This window comes from Cherax quadricarinatus, chromosome 7, assembly GCF_038502225.1.
Source record: "Cherax quadricarinatus isolate ZL_2023a chromosome 7, ASM3850222v1, whole genome shotgun sequence".
Lineage (NCBI taxonomy): Eukaryota > Metazoa > Arthropoda > Malacostraca > Decapoda > Parastacidae > Cherax > Cherax quadricarinatus.
The window spans coordinates 22,462,525-22,479,820 of NC_091298.1; the positions used below are offsets into that span (position 1 = coordinate 22,462,525).

At 36.3% G+C, this 17,296-nt stretch overlaps 1 protein-coding gene across 1 annotated transcript in view; it reads left to right on the forward strand.

Moving 5' to 3' along the window:
* Nucleotides 1-6,726, forward strand: part of oxt (Xylosyltransferase oxt) — a 184,932-nt gene extending 178,206 nt beyond the window's left edge. The window contains exon 18 of the mRNA XM_070082367.1: nt 232-6,726. Coding sequence (XP_069938468.1) covers nt 232-427 — 196 coding nt within the window. The 3' untranslated portion in view covers nt 428-6,726. The remainder of the gene's footprint in view (nt 1-231) is intronic.
* Nucleotides 6,727-17,296: the final 10,570 nt, after the last annotated feature.

Here is a 17,296-nt window from a genome sequence, read left to right on the forward strand (position 1 = left end):
AGTGGGACTATGCGTAAATATGTTCTGCAAAAGGCTCTGGATTAACAACAAAAACTAAAACTCAGTAGTATAGGAATTTGCTTGGAAAATTTGTTAGGTGAACAGATTTATTTTATTGCTATTTTTGTACTCAGAAATGATTTATTTTAATGTGAAAAGCAAATGGCAAAATGTATACCAGAATACAAAATGGAAAAGGTCGAACATAATTATCTATAACTTTCATTACAGGTTCTACACTGTTCAAGATTCATGTTATATTGCTAGTCAGCACGTGCCAGAGTGTGTTCGTTCTTTCCTTGATCCTTGTGCTAAAACTACTTGGAGCTCTTGGTCACCTGATCCCAAGTCTCACCTTGGAGAAGTTAACAAAAACACTGGAAGAATTACTGACCCTTACCGAAGTGGAAGTGGTGAATTTAGATAAGTATGGTCAAGTACAGTATGTAATATGCATCTATAAACATTAAATAATTTCAAATCCTTGCACAGAAAACAAGCCTTATATTTCTGTGGTATCTAGCCAGGTACTTAAAGATATATTGCTGTATATCTTTGGTGAAGATTTAACTGGTTTAATTTTGCATGTCATAATTCTCACCATCCTAAATTATGTATTAATTGTAGCTGATTGGACAAGGTTGTTCTGCAGTAAATTCTCTGGTGTTGCTTGGGAAATTATTGTGTACTATATTCAGTTCTTAGTCACAGCAGTCAGGTGTAAAACACTTGTAAAATATGAACTCTTGGTTCATTTTGAATATTTGTATTTATAAGAATGTGGAATGTCCATCGTATAACTCTGCCCATGACACTGGCAAGTTGGAATGTATGATATGAAACTGATTCAATTTACTGTATAATGTCACATCTCCATAAAATCACATGTCTACATCCTGTACCATTTTTCTTGCATGGAGAAAAGACCAATAAATGTAGTGTAAATCTGTAAACAATATAACTGATTTTAATAAAATAAAAATGCAAATACAGTAAATCCTCAATATAATGATCCTTGATATAACAGGCTATTAAAATTACAGTGGAACCCTGGTTTTCGTCTTTAATCTGTTCCAGAAGGTTGGCCAAAAATTGATTTGTAGGAAAACTGAAGTAATATTTCCCATAAGAAATAATGTAAATCCAATAAATCCTTTCCAGGCACCCAAAAATATTAAAATACATTTTAGAGAGAATAACTATAGTATTACATACAAAAAACAATGACAAATATAAAACACTAATGAACATTTAACCCTTTCAGGGTCGACAAGCCCTCTCCTAAACTTGTTCTCAGGGTCAGAAATTTTTTGAAAAAAGAAAAATTATTTTTTCTTATGAAATGATAGAGAATCTTTTCCTGATCATAATGGCACCAAAAGTATGAAATTTGATGGAAAATTTATGGAATTATGCTCTCGCAAAGTTAGTGGTCTCGACGATGTTTACACATTGGCGATTTTGCCCACTTTGAGCCCTGTTTTCTGCCAATTGCAATGTACCAGTCGACAAAAATCATTACTATTTCACTAGAACTCCATTTTTTCTATCGAATGAGTACAAGAAACCACCCATTTACCGATTTCAACTATCCAATAAATAAAGTAATATGTCTTCCATTCTATAAAATGAGGCCAGGAAAACTAGAATATAACCATAAATAGCATACGAAAATACACTGCAAAGTCGCTGTTTTAACGCAAAAACACGGTTGGAGTTTTTTTTTTCCTCATTATGCACTGTGTGCTGCAGGATTTTTTTTTATATTGTGCACACTGACTACATAGACCCATTCTTTCATATGTAGGCCTATCAGCTTCTCACACTAGATTTGAAGGCGCTGGAATTTATGCGTACTAGTACGGCACCAACCCTGAAAGGGTTAAATCACTTCTCTTGTTGGCATATGGAAACAGCAAGGAGGAGAGATGGAGGAGTGGTTATCTCTACCACCATCACTACCACCATCACAACCACCCTCTTCGAGTAACAAAGGCAGACTTAGTCACGAATGTATGAGCAGCCGCATCCCACGGGCAGGCGGACGTGTCTGGTACAGACGATTTCCGAGCAGATGTAAGAAAACGGGGAAAATTTTACCCCAAAAAGTGGCCGAAAACAGACGAAAACTGGGGTTCCACTGGTTAACTGGTACTTTTAACTTCTTTATTTTCAATGTTTATTGCAGTGTATCTTTAAATTGTGTGTACTTTTCTATATTAGGTATACTTTAGGGCTCTGGGAGTAGAAAAATTCTTGGAACTCATCACAGGCATTTTTTTAACATTCTGATATAACAGACAGTCCCTATTAGTCTTATATTGAGGGTTTACTGTACCTGTACTCGGTAAATTAGGGGAGATCAAGTGATTTTTAACAATAGCTCTGAATCGAATAGCAGACAAGGAACCTTTCAAAACTTAAGGCAATGAATTCCAGATCTTAGTGCCTTTTATGTGCATTGAGATTTTGCATAGATTGAGGTGGACACTGGGGATGTCAGAGAGGGTTTTGTGTCTTGTATTATGCCTGTGTTTGCTGCAACAATCAAGGAGAAGTTTCAGAGAGTTTATGTTAGAATTTAATGTTTTATATATATAGTAGGCACAGTAGTATGAGTGCATATTTTGTGTATTAAGTAAGGTCAAGCCTTTGAAGAGTGGGGGAGTGTGTTGTCTGGCACTAGAATGGGTTATTGTCTGCACAGCAGCTTTTTGTTGGGTTAATGGTTTTAAGTGAGTTGGTGTAGTAGATCCCCAGGCATAAATACTATTGGGGAGGTAAAGATAGAATAATATAATGCAAGTAGTGTTGTTTGAGGTACATGATAACATATCTTGGAGACCTTTTGTGCTGCTACTATATTCTATATGATAGATATACAAGGCAGTAGGATGATACTTTATGGGAAGAGAACAATTATAGAACATTATTACAATTGTCAGTGACAATAATGCCTATGGTGATATATGTAGCATATATTTTTTGGTGAAAACAGTAAACAAAGACTTGAATAACGTAAAACTAGATGGTGTGACAAAAGTCACACCATGGCCAGAACCTTTTTAATGGAAAGAAAACTTGTGGTAGTGTATGAAATTGTAACAAATAGCAGTGAAAGTAATACCAGTGATCATGCTAATAATTAAATATATATGGAATAAGCATAAGCTTTCTTCATCACTCACAGAGCCAAGCAAGTGAGTGCAGTGGGAAAAGCAAGTCCTTTAACAATATAAAACAAATAATTGGTCTGAAATTTTCTTAGGGAGGTACTGTTATTAATATGTTATATTTGGACATGTTGCAAACATGGTTTATTCAGTAACTACTCGATAAGATTATGGATGTGCTATAATTTCCTTGGAATGGGACCTTTTTTGTTATATTAGATAAAATGATAAACTATATGTACAGTGAGAATTCTTCAAAAATTTTATGTAAAGGACAAATCCTCACATAGAATGCATACTTTCATTCTATGTGAGGATTTGTCCACCTATATGACTAAGCTTCAAGTACCTCAAGATCTTGACACTGTAGAAAGGCTATTTGTTCTTTTGTTTTTCACTTTTAAATATTTTAAAAGCTTTACTATAAGAGAAAAAAGTTGGCCACCACGGAAAATTGATGACAGAGTTGGTAAAAGTAGACGCTTATGCAGCATTGATACTGTATACCTTTTTTTGTATCAAAGGAAGGCTAACAAGGCTACCAGAGATAACAAGTGGGGATGTAGAGTTTACTGCACATCTTATCCAGTCAGGGATGCCACTATATGAATATCAAAGTCTTTTAAGAGTTATATAAATGGAATCAGCAATATTTATAATAATGTTGATTGATACCCCTTTTTTGTGCAAGTTGTTAGATATGAAATTTTTGGTATGCAAATTCATTTAATCAAAATTTTCCAAGTTATGGAACCTGTATGTTTCTAACATTGGGTAAGTTTTTTGTGCAACTAAAGTGATATTAATGCAGTACAAGTGTGCATATGCATGTACACATGGGTACACATGTATGCGTGTTTGTGGTTGCTGTATACGGTACTGTATATGTTTCATTACATGTGTAAATGCCATAATAGATTAAAATTAAATGCTGTATACTTGTGTTACAATGTTTACTAGTAAGTAAATACTTCATGTCTGATGTTCATGCATCTGAATGGTAACTGAAAATATCCTGAAAACATTCAGAAGAAAATACAAATTATACTAAGACTGGAACTTACATCGTAAACAGCATAAAACTAGCACAACGTAAATACATGTAAATAGTTTTTTCATTGATAAACTAGAGTTAACATTTTGAATGCCTCTGTTATAGTGATTCAAAATATATTGATTGCCCATTTATTTTGAGTTTTTTGTTACGGTAGGTGGGCAACCATTGCACTATCTAATAGGCATTTAAAGATTCAATGTTGATGGAGGTAATACATGATTATATTAAATGTGCCATTTCCTTGTTTATTTCAAAAATGAAGAACTGAAAAAACTAAGTTTTTCAAGAACAAAGCTGTAAGTGTGTTTTTATTTGAGTCATAATTATTCTTTAAGTTACCTCGTTTCCTTTGTATATGCTAAACTCATAACTCGCATTCTGTACAGTATTTAAAAGTTGTGTGATAACTTTGCTACCAAATGCATGAATAAGAATTTGTTAAGCAGAGTTGGTTGTTTAATAAGCAAATATATATAAAATTAATGTTTGTAAGTACAGTATTGTCTTTGTAGTGAGACTATAAGATAGTTCATTATATTTTAAGGTTTACGAATATGTAACGGCAGAAATGCTGGAAGGTTACGTTAGAATTAAGATTTAGGAGAGATTGTGTTTCCAGTTATCCTAAACTATCTTGTGTAGATAAAAATAACTTTGTGGTTTGCAAGAATATTGTTAAAGTGATACTTCAAGGTGCTGTGCCATTCTGAAATGTTTGAAGTTATCCTTAGTAGATAGCAGAGTTCAGTCATAGCTTTTTAATGTTGTTTTTCTAATTCATGCCTCAGTTTCAACAAGGCTGCTTTGAACAGTAGTCATTCACCACTTTTTTTTAATGTAATAATTCTTAGCTGTGGCATGGACAAAGCTGGATACTTTGATAGCACTTGCCATGGATTAAATATTTTCCTTCCTGTAAAATTATTACTGTACTAGTCGCAATTTCATGTTTAGTTTTAGAGATTATAATAAAAATCAGATATAGTTTATAGTAAATAAGGTACTTGAGGTCCTAATTACCAATAGCAGTGAAAACCAGTTTTAAAATGTTAGTACAGTACTATAATTAATGTGATAATTTAATTGTAGTAAACCCTTACTCAGTTTTTAGTACCATTGTATTGAAAGTTAATATTTTCAAGTGCTGTTGTGAAGATTTCGTGAATATTGTCATGAAATAGTTTTTTTTTAATTAGGAAAATAAGTAGAAGTATTGTTTAGGCCAGTTTGTGTAGTGATGATATGCATTAGAAATTTTTTATATGATTGAGGATAATGTGAAGATCCCTTAGACTTAACATGAAAAAAAGTATTTCAAGGTATTACTTGAACATGTTATATTACAACTTGTTTGTTAAGAAATAAGTAGGATATGGTCTTCCTCAGTGATATTCATAACCAAGAGGCACATGGTTAATAATGCACCACGTGCACAAATATTTCATGAGTACATATAAATATTGCTCTTGAAATAAGTGCAAGAATATTGTCTTGTCATTACTAATGATATCTATGCATAAGAAGAGCACTTTACCACTATTAATATAGTACTTGAATGACACTTGTATGTATAGTGTGGGAGTACAATTGTATCCCGGAATTCACGTGCTCTGTAAGTCATGTGATTCAGTTATACATCTTTAGTACTAAATGCCATTTTGAGAATAGCTTCATGTCTCTTTTTGGTGCCCTAACTTTTTTCTTGGTGCATAGCCTCTTAAATTGAAAACTAAACAGTAACTAGAGGATTTTATTCAAAATATGATTACAGCCTCTCCTCACTTAGCGATGTATTCGTTTACTGATGCCTCGGTCTTACGACGGGCTCTGACCAGTATGCATACCTAAATAATATATATTCGAGCTAATTTCCTCTGTTCTATTTATTTCAGTATACAGTACAGGAAGGCCCCACTTATACGGCGGGTTAGGTTCCAGGCTACCGCCGTAAAGCGGAAATCGCCGTAAAGTGGAACACCCTTTTTTTCCACTTATAAATGCATACAAACACTAGATAACAAGTTTACACTAACATATATTAAGTTAGCAATAGAACCAGGCATCAAAAAACAATAAAAAGGTACAATACACACATAGTGCACTCATTACTTACCTTAAAATATTTATAGTCTTAATCTAGGGTGAGACAAGTAGTATTTATTGTAAGAAATCAAGTGTGGTATGTATTGTAATAGCCTCACCAGGCCACCCCACCCACACATACTATTCTATGATATTTAAGCATCCCAGAGCGATAAAATGTATATACAGTTCACTCATTACTTACCTTAAAATATTTGTAGTCTTAATGTAGGGTCAGGAGTAAGTAAATGAGATAAAACGAATAAATGAGAGAGAGAAAGAATGAATACATGAGAGGGGGCAGGCGCAGTTATGTAAACAAACCAGGGGAAGGTAAGTTTTGTAAACAAACGAAGTGTACACGTCTGGTTTGTGTACAAGTTACATTGTGTACAGGTTGTCTCTACATTGATACGGTAGAATTAATAAAGAAGAACACTCCCATTCTCATGTAACATCATTTTGAGAAGAAATGAAGCTCTGAGTGAAGGCAATGGAAATAAGTCACACTGACTTTTTTGGGTTATCCTAGGTTCTCTACACGTATGTTGTTATGTATGATAATCTATGTAACTGTATTTGTGTATACCTGAATAAACTTACTTACATACATACGAAAGGAATAATTTTCTACAGTTACCCCCAGTAACACATTTACTCTTATGTTAGATTAGAGAAAATGTTATTCTTGGCGTCACTTGTACAAGTTATGTGGCTCCCACATCTTATATTTATGTTTATTTATTCTATTGTGGGGTGTATTTATCATCTTTTTATGTTATGTATCGTGTTTATTATATAATTTTGAAAAAAATATCATGGATGGATTAATGAAAATGTGTATATTACCGTAATATACGACATTTAATGAGACTCGGTATTGTTATTATCACCACTTGTGCAAGTCGTCTGCTACGACATCTCACATTTGTTTATTTATTCTACTGTGGGGTGTATTTATCTTATTTATATGTTATGCATCGTGTTTATTATATAATTTTGAAAAAAATATCATGGATGGATTAATGAAAATGTGTATATTAACGTAATATACGACATTTAAATGACTCGATGTATGTAAGTTTATTTAGGTACAGGTATACATAAGTATAATTATCAGAGTATATATAAAATATGAAATAACTTTTAAAAACATTTGAAATTTTGGAGTTTCCAGACAAAATGGAGAGACTTAGTGCTTACTGAGCTCATGGAGAATGTAAACAAACAGGGTGGGGCACGGTGACCGTATTAGAAAGTCAGGTGGGGGGAGCCGTATAGTGAGTTTTGGTCATAATTTGAAATGTCCGTATTAGCGGAACGCCGTAAAGTGAAACGCCGTAAAGCGGGGCCTTCCTGTACACTATTGTATAAACATGTAAAAATATACCAGAAATGTTATAAATGTTGCGAAGGTGACATTAAAACAATATCAAAGATGGTTAACACAAACCCACTACCATTATAGTATGCTCCTCATTTAGCGACGTGGTCTTAGGAACAGAACTCCGTCGTTAAGTGAGGAGAGGCTGTATTATATGAATGTCAGTATTAACCCTTTGAGGGTCTGTCCTGTAGTTCTACGGCTTTGAAGCCTGGGTCCAAGCCGTAATTCTTTGTCACGAGCTCAGCTCACTCAGATAAACTGTGAGCGGTAAATTTGGGTCTAGATATGAGAGAATGGATCTCTGTGGTAAGTGTGCACCATATAAATCCTGCAGCACACAGTGCATAATGAGAAAAAAAACTGCGACCATGTTTTTGGATTAAAACAGTGACTTCGTGGTGTATTTTCATATGGTTTTTACAGTTGTATTCGCAGTTTCTTGGTCTCATTTGATAGAATGGAAAATATATTACATAAGAAAAGAGATGATTTTGATTGGTTTTAAAACTGAAAATAGTTTGAAATTGAGCTCAGAGTAGCAGAAATGTTAAATTTTTACCGATGTTTTAGAGTAAACAAGTGATGTCACACGTCCAACACATGTCAACTGGTGGGTCTAATATATGTTCACAAATGTGCTGATATTATTTATACAATTATAACAGTAAATCTTCTGTTTTTTGGTGTGAATAAAAAATTTTTATGTGAATAAAAAATCAAAATAGAATTCATCTGAAAAGCCTGGAAACATAACTAATAAACAGAAGAAATGTGATTTTAGTGACAGGAATGCCTGCATTGTTTATTCTGGACCCAATTTTGAACTTTGTGTGAAATTGTCCAAATTACCAATTTCTGATCACTTTATTGGGTAGTAGAAATAGTTGATTGGGGAGTTTCTTAACCCTTTGAGGGTTTTGGTCGTACTAGTACGTTTTACGCGTAGGGGTTTTTGACGTACTAGTACTCATAAATTCTAGCGGCCTCAAATCTAGTGGGAGAAAGCCGGTAGGCCTTCATATGAAAGAATGGGTCTATGTGGTCAGTGTGCACAGTCTAAAAAAAATCCTGCAGCACACAGTGCATAATGAGAAAAAAAAACTTTGACCATTTTTTTTTAATAAATCAGCGACTTTGCAGTGTATTTTCGTATGGTATTTATTGTTGTATTCTAGTTTTCTTGGTCTCATTTTATAGAATGGAAGACATATTACAGAAATTGAGATGATTTTGACTGGTTTTACAATGAAAGGTGCCTTGAAATTGAGCTCAAAGTAGCAGAAATGTTTGATTTTTACCAAACTTCAAAAGTAAACAAATCGTGCCAAGCGTGCAATACACGTCAACTGGTGAGTCTAATATTCTTTTACAAGTGCACCAATAATATTTATACCATTTTTTACACTAATGCAGTAGTCTGCATAACAGTAAATCTTATATTTTTTGTGAGAATAAAAATTCAAAGTGGAATGCAAAAGAATATAAGAGGGGCCTTGAGACGTGACTAATGACTAGAGGAAATGTCATTTTAGTGCCAGGAATGTCTTTCTTGTTTATTCTGGACCCTATTCGGAAATTGGCATCTTTTGAAATTTGTGTGAAATTGGCAAAATTGCTAAATTCTGACCACTGTACTGGATAGTTGAATTTATAAATGGGTGGTTTCTTGCACCCATTCGATAGAAAAAATGGAGTTCTAGCGAAATATTCATGTTTTTTGTCGACTAGTACAGTGAAATTGGCCGAAAATGGGGCTCAAAGTGGGCAAAATCGCCGATGTGTAAACATCGCCGAGACCGCTAACTTTGCGAGAGCATAATTCCGTAAGTTTTCTATCAAATTTCAAACTTTTGGTGTCTTTATGATCGGGAAAAGATTCTCTATCTTTTCATAAGAGAAAATAATTTTTTTTTTTTTTAAATTTGGCCGACCCTGAGAACGAGTTTCGGAGAGGGCCTGTCGACCCTCAAAGGGTTAAGCTCACTTTATAAAATAGAAGTGATACTAGCAAAATAGGTAAGGATTTGGTTGACTGGAATAATGTAATTGACCTTAAATAGGAGTCAGAGTGGGCAAAATCGCCAATGCTTAAATATCGTTGATTCAGTAAAATTTGCGAGTGTAATTTTCCATCAAATTTTGTACTTTTTGTTTTATTACCTTCAGAAAAAGATTCTCTACCATTTTATAAGAAAAATATTTTTTTTTTTTTTTTAAATTCTTGGACCCTGTGGACAAGGCATAGAACTACAGCTTGGACCTTCAAAGGGTTAAGCATATTAAAGCAATATATAACCCTAACCCTTAAACTGAGTGTAACCTATATATATATAGATATTGCAAAAGTCCTGGTATACTCGAATTTCACATGCTTCACAATTTTAGGCATTCAAACAACTTTTGGGGTCATGTATGACCTTATCCTCAAAAGAAACAAAGTCTTAGCCTGTGTGGTGCATTATGGGAGGCATTGGAATATGGGGGGGCTACAGGACTTCAGTAATGTGTCTGGTATCATGCCAAAGAGACATGATAATTTGAGCAAGTTAAATCAAGATTCACAAATAACCTGCACATAGGAGAGAAAGAGAGAGAGAAGCTTACGACAGCATTTTGGTCCAACTTAGACCATTTGCAGTCACACTATATATACTGGCTCCCTCACTCTTTTGTGTAAGTGTGACTTTTCAGATGGTCCAAGTTGGACCAAAATGTCATCGTAGGCTTCTCTCTCCTATGTGCAGGTTATTTGTGTATTGTGCCAGTCATGTTTATTATGCTTTTTTTTTTTTTTACAAGATTCCTTTGAATAGTGACAAGTAGCAATGATGAAAGTTGCAGTGAAAGGAATTAATGAATTTTGTAGAAATAATATTGGAGAATTTCACAAAAATGAACTGTCCAAGAGAAGGGGTGCAGATATAAGCTATTTGTCATGAAATATAACTAGTTTTTTTTTTTTTTTTTACACAGGGTTTGACAAGGTTAAGGATCCCTAGCTTTATTGACAAGCTATTTACAGATTAAGGATTCCTTACTTTATTGGCAAGCTAAGAGCTGCTACCTACATCAGCTCATTGGAAAGCATTTTTATTGTTATGAGACATACAAGTAGGGAACAGGATGAAGTTGGAGCCATCTGTGGGCCAGCATTTTCATTTGATCAACTGACTTTATCTCGTTGACATCATTATGCTGTACGAATGTGTTCCATACTCGAGTCATCCTGGGTATATAGGATCTCAGATGGAGTGATGTTCTGGAGAAGGGCACAGCCAGAGTGAAGTTGCTGCTTTCTGCCCTTCTTGTGGCATAAAAGCTTGTTTCACGCTGTCCTCGAAGTGGATCCAAGTGTGGTATTTTGACAATATTGGCCTTGTACATAACAGTAAGGCCACCCACATTCCTCCTATGTTGAAGGCTCTGCTGAAATGACAGATCTATCCAGGATGGGTCCAGGCGAGAGATGAGACGTCTTGCTCTGTTCTCTACTCTGTCAAGCAGTCACAGATGAGAGGGGGGGCAGGCAAACCAAGAAAGTGGAGCATACTCAAGGTGCGAGCGTACTTGTGCCTCGTACAGAATCTTGCAACCCCTACTGTCAAGTAGATGCGAGATACGGCGAAGTGCTGTAAGCTTCCTGGCTGCCTTGTTTGCAAGATTTACAACATGGTTCTTCATGGTTAGTTTGGAGTCAAATTTCACCCCAAGGATATCAACTTCTTCTCCAGGTGCCAACACCCTCCCATTCATCCTTACTACTGCACCAGAATTACCATCATGGTGCCTAGAGACGATCATCCTTACTACTTACTACTACCAGCATCAATCACTAGTAAGCCACTTCCTCTACCGAATAAAGCAGTAATCATTTCAAGTGATAGTGACTGCAGCAGGGATGAGGAAAGTGAAGATGAATATGACCATATTCTTGAAAGGGGCATTTCTAATGATAGGAACACAATGTATGCTTCTAGTAACTTAACCCCTTCAGGGTCCAAGGCCCAAATCTGAAGTGGTGCCCCAGTGTCCAAGAATTTTCAAAAAAAAAATTTGTTATTTTTTCTTGTGAAATGGTAGAGAATCTTTTTGTGAAGGTAATAAAACAAAAAGTACGAAATTTGATGGAAAATTGACAAAATTATGCTCTCGCGAATTTTGATGTGTCAGCGATATTTACGAATCGGCGATTTTGCTGACTTTGACTCCCATTTTAGGCCAATTACATTATTCCAGTCAACCAAATTCTTAGCTATTTCACTAGTATTACTTCTATTCTATCGATTGAGCACAAGAAATCGCCAAGTCAACTGTTTCAACTACAAATTAAAGTGATCAGAAATTGTTAATTTGGCCAATTTTACACAAAGTTCAAAATATTCCAATTTCAAAATAGGGTCCAGAATAAACAATGTAGGTATTCCTGGAACTAAACTAACATTTCCTCTGTTCATTAGTTACGTTTTGAGGCTTTACAAATAAATTCCATTTTGATTTTTTTATTCACATAATGAATTTTTATTCACACCAAAAAAAATAGATTTACTGTTATGCAATCCCTTGTGGCTTAGCGCTTCTTTTTGATTATAATAATTATACTGTAATAATTGTATAAATATCACCATATTTGTGAATGCATATTAGACCCACCAGCTGGCATGTATTAGACGTGTGAGGTCGTTTGTTTACTCTTGAATATCGGCAAAAATTTAACATTTCTGCTACTTTGAGCTCAGTTTCAAGCCATTTCCAGTGCTAAAACCAATCAAAATCATCTTTATTTCTGTAATATGTCTTCCATTCTATCAAATGAGACCAAGAAATCGCAAATACAACTATAAAAAACATATGAAAGTCGCTGTTTTAATCGAAAAATCATGATTTCAGTTTTTTTCTCTCATTATATACAGCGTGCTGCAGGTTCTGTTTTATGTGGTGCACACATACCACATAGATGTATTCTCTCATATCTACGCCCAAATGTACCACTCACAGTTTATCAGAGTGAGCTGAGCTCATGACGTAGATCTAAGGTTTGGACCCTGAACGTAAAGCCGTAGATCTACGGGACGGACCCTCAAAGGGTTAAACATGTATGGCTGGGGCCTATTTCTGCTACACAGAAGAAATTGCCAACAAAAAAAAAGTTATTTGCAGTAATGCACTTAGAAAACAAAGATGGCATGAGTCAGCCAGATACAACTGCATGATCTTGCACTGTGTGTATATCCATGTTTCATGGACAACTGTACACTGGAAATCACCTAATATGATATGCCAATAAATATTGAGTAATTTCTCAACTACTGCACTGTAATGAAAAAACAAAATGCAAACAAATTTGAGAAAGAGCAGTGAAAATATATAAGCAGTTTTGTCACACTGGTATACTACATTCACAACCTGCACTTAGGAGACTAAAACTTGTGAAGATGTTTCAGTTATCTTAGACTATTAATTAGCTACATAGAGAAGTGCAAAAGGAAGGGAACCAGAATATATAGGAGACAGGGTAAGGGGACAGGAACTTATTGTTCCAGTTATGTTATTGTGCTTTTTATCTTTTTGTCACAGAGGTGCCTGCTAGTTAGGTTGTGTGTATCAAACTGCAACATGGCATTAAAGAGTTTTTTATTCATAGTTATATTCTTATAATTTTTCAAGAAGATTTTTTGGAGCATTTGAAAAAGAAAATACTACCACATGAGGGCTATCATGCCTCTCATCCATGGAGTTTAAGAATTAGTGATATGGCCAAAAACATAGGATTTTTATGAAGTTTTGCTGCGCTTGTACCTTTTCTTAACGAATTGGTTGTTTCCCACTGAGGCAGGGTGACCTAAAAAGAAAGAAAAACTCAAAAAGGAAGAAAAACACTTTCACCATCACTCATACATAATCACTGTCTTTGCAGAGGCGCTCAGATATGACAGTTTAGAAGTCCCTCCAAACTGCCAATATCCCAAACCCCTCCTTTAACCTGTAAATGGTCCAAATGTATATATACGTTTTTACCACTACTGCCCCAAACGTATATTTACGTTTTATTTTTCATTCCTTCAAAATTGGCGCGATAGGCCTGAGTCGCCTAGACATGAGAGAATGGATGTGCGCACTCAGTGTGCGAAGTATCAAAAAAATCTGGGACGCCTGGGTACCGCATGGTAGGACCAGTTACATTCAGCTCCATCTTTGGTCAACATCATGGCACATCCTCATGATACACTCACACCACGTCGTATTAACACTATTATTCGAGGAAAGTGGTATGGAAGGTCAATTTAGTGGATTTGACGCAGATGTGGCTACTAATAATCAAGGAAATAGTGAAAATATAGACGACAGCCCAGATGACCCTGGGCCAAGCACTTCTGGGGTGGCCACACAAGACCCTGGGCCAAGCACCTCTGGAGTGGTGAGTGTTACACAGAGGCAACTACACAAGAGGAAACTGTCATTTTCCCGGTGTTTTAGTAGTGATAGTGAAAGTGATGTAAGTGACGATGAGATTGATTTTATGCCATTAGAGGATTCGTCTAGTGACAGTGACTATTATTCACCAGTGAAGCGTACTTTTAGGCATCATTACCTACATTCAGGCAGTGTGCCATTTGCAGTCGGCAGCAAGGGTCGTGGCAGGTCATGATCCAAAACCCCTGCCACTGATAGTGAAAGTGATAATGAAGGTGAATATGTGAGGATGGAGGAAATAGTGGTGGGTGGCACGGTGGGTGGACAGACAAAGGACCACCCGGCACCCCCTCAACCATGTGCTGCCCCCACTCCTGTCCCCCCTCCTGCTCCCCCACGCCCCATGCCAGAGGTCCACCCTGCACCATGTGACCGAGAGGGGAACTGGACACAAAGTATATTCGTGTCAGAGCCTTTTGATTTTGATGCAAGTGGAAGTGGCATCCTGCCAGAATGTCCCATAACGAATGAGTCTACAGAGTTAGACTTTTTCCAGTTATACTTTGACGAGCCTATAATGAACTTGATAGTGACCCAGACGAACATTTATTACCGTTATATCATGGACAATGCACCAGAGGTTGGGGAATCGTCACAGCTGCACAGATGGAAAGATACAACAGTGGATGAAATGTATTTATTCCTTGCCACTGTCATGCTTATGCCACATACCTATAAGAACAATACGTAACTACTGGGCCACAGGCTACTTTATCAGTACTCCTGTCTTCCGTGACCACCTTCCCTGCAACAGATTCATTCTGTTGCTACGAATGTTGCACTTCTCAGACAGGAATAGGCCCAACAGAAATGACCTATACAAAATCCGGGAAGTGTTTATCTATATGAAGCAGAAATTCAGTGCCTACTTTTATCCCTTCAAGAATATTATTGACGAGTCCTTGATTCTGTTCAAGGGACGCTTGTCATTCAAACTATATATACCAAGCAAACGTCATCGCTTTGGTATAAAACTTTTTGTTATGTGTGACTGAGAGTGGTCTTGTGTTAGATGTGATTGTATACACCGGGAAAAACACACTCGATGATACCAGACGCATGTTGGGCATTTCTGGTGATGATGTTCGAAAAGTGATGGAACCATACCTTGGCAAGGGCCATACATTGTACACAGACAACTGGTATACAAGCCCTGTGCTCACTGATTACCTACATGTGAACAATACTGATATATGTGGAACAGTGAGAAGGAATAGAAAACATATGCCAAGGTTCAGTGGAGGCAGTATTGAAGGTGCAGTGCAAGCATTTCATGCCAATGACATCATGGCACTGACGTGGCATGACAAACGGGACGTGACATTGCTGTCAGCCATCCACAGAAATGAGATGGTACAAAGTGAACAGGGAAACCAATGAACGTATTGTCAAGCCAGCTGCTGTTGTCGACTATACAAACAATATGCGACTCGTTGACAAGTGTAACACGATGATAGGGTTCGTTGACTGTGTGCGTAGGAGTCGCAAGTGGTATATAAAACTGTTTTTTCACCTTGTAGACATTGTACATATTGAACGCATTGAGCACTGCAAAATAAAGACTGGAAAACGACAACGTTTTGCAAAATTCTCCTTGAATGTCGTAAAACAGATTGCAAAAAAGTATGGTACCACACCTGTACCTACCCCTCAACAGCGACCTGTCACACCAGAACCTGTCCCACAACCACAGCCAGTGGGGGAAGTGCCAGACTGAATCATCCCTAACTGTCACTACTTGGTACCAATACCACCTACCCCAAAGAAGAAGCATTCCCAGAAAAAGTGTGTTGTGTGTGCTACCACCACAAAACGACCCCAACAGCGAAAGGACACACGATACATTTGTCACCAGTGTGGGGTGGCACTCTGTATGAATCCATGCTTCATGGAGTATCATACAATCTTGGAGTTCTAGAAACATAAATGGGACATGTAAATACTTGTAGATAATAATGTGTGATTCAGCCAGGTGTGCAAAATCACCTGTCAGTGTGTACATATGTGTCTGTGACAATATGATAATAATTTTATATATATTATTGATGTATAAGCAACAGTTGACATTGAAATCAAAAGAATTGCTGTAAAACATAAGTATCATATCAAGAAAACCAAGAAAAGTAAAAAAAAAATGGAAAAAAACGGTAATTATGTAGAGTTTCTGCAAGCGGCAGCGCTCCTTGTTGCCGCCATGTAATCGCCAAGTGCCAACTTCGTGGCCTCGTATCTCGGTAAGTACTGACTCTAAAATTTTTTTTTTATCCTATAACACTTAGAAAAATGTGCCCCTTTTCTCTATAAAAAAAGAAAAAAAAATTTATTTTTCAAAATATTTGGGGCACTGGGGTAGTGAACGTTTATATACATTTGGAACAGGCATTGTACTTCCCATTTCCAGGACTCAAGTCCGGCTAACCGGTTTCCCTGAATCCCTTCACAAAATATTACCCTGCTCACACTCCAATAGATCGTCAGGTCCCAAAAACCATTCATCTCCAATCTAACATGCTAACGCCTGTTTACTGGAAGTCCAAGCCCCTTGCCAACAAAACCTCTTTTACCCCCTCCCTCCAACTTTTTCGAAGACGACCCCTACCCCACCTTCCTTCCCCTACAGATTTATACGTTCTCCAAGTCATTCTACTTTGCGCTTGTTCATATAAAATATAAATTACAAAATTTAAATGATTTTAATATGTTAAATTTCCTAATATCCATGGTGTCAGAATTCACATTACCTTCAGAAACGAAACTTGCTCGAATTCTGGGGTTCAGCTGTAGTTGAAACCTGATAAATATCAATCTCTTGGTTGAAATTTGAATCTTGTTTCCAGTTTCTAGATTTTTCCAAAATTAACCCTCAACAACTATATAAATCCCATGAACCCTATTTTAGAAAGTTATCCCCACATCATTAAAGAGACAACTTTTCAGTTGCCTCTTTAATGATGATCTTCTGATTCTAATGAGTCATGCACGAGTTACTAGGTTAGGAGAAAGTTTTTTTGTCTCACATCCAGAAACTGGAATTTCATTTCCAATATTTTACTAATAAAGCCTGAGAGTATCAGATTTCAACTTCTGCAACTTGTGTCATCTTAGTGTGTTGCAATCAAAAAAATT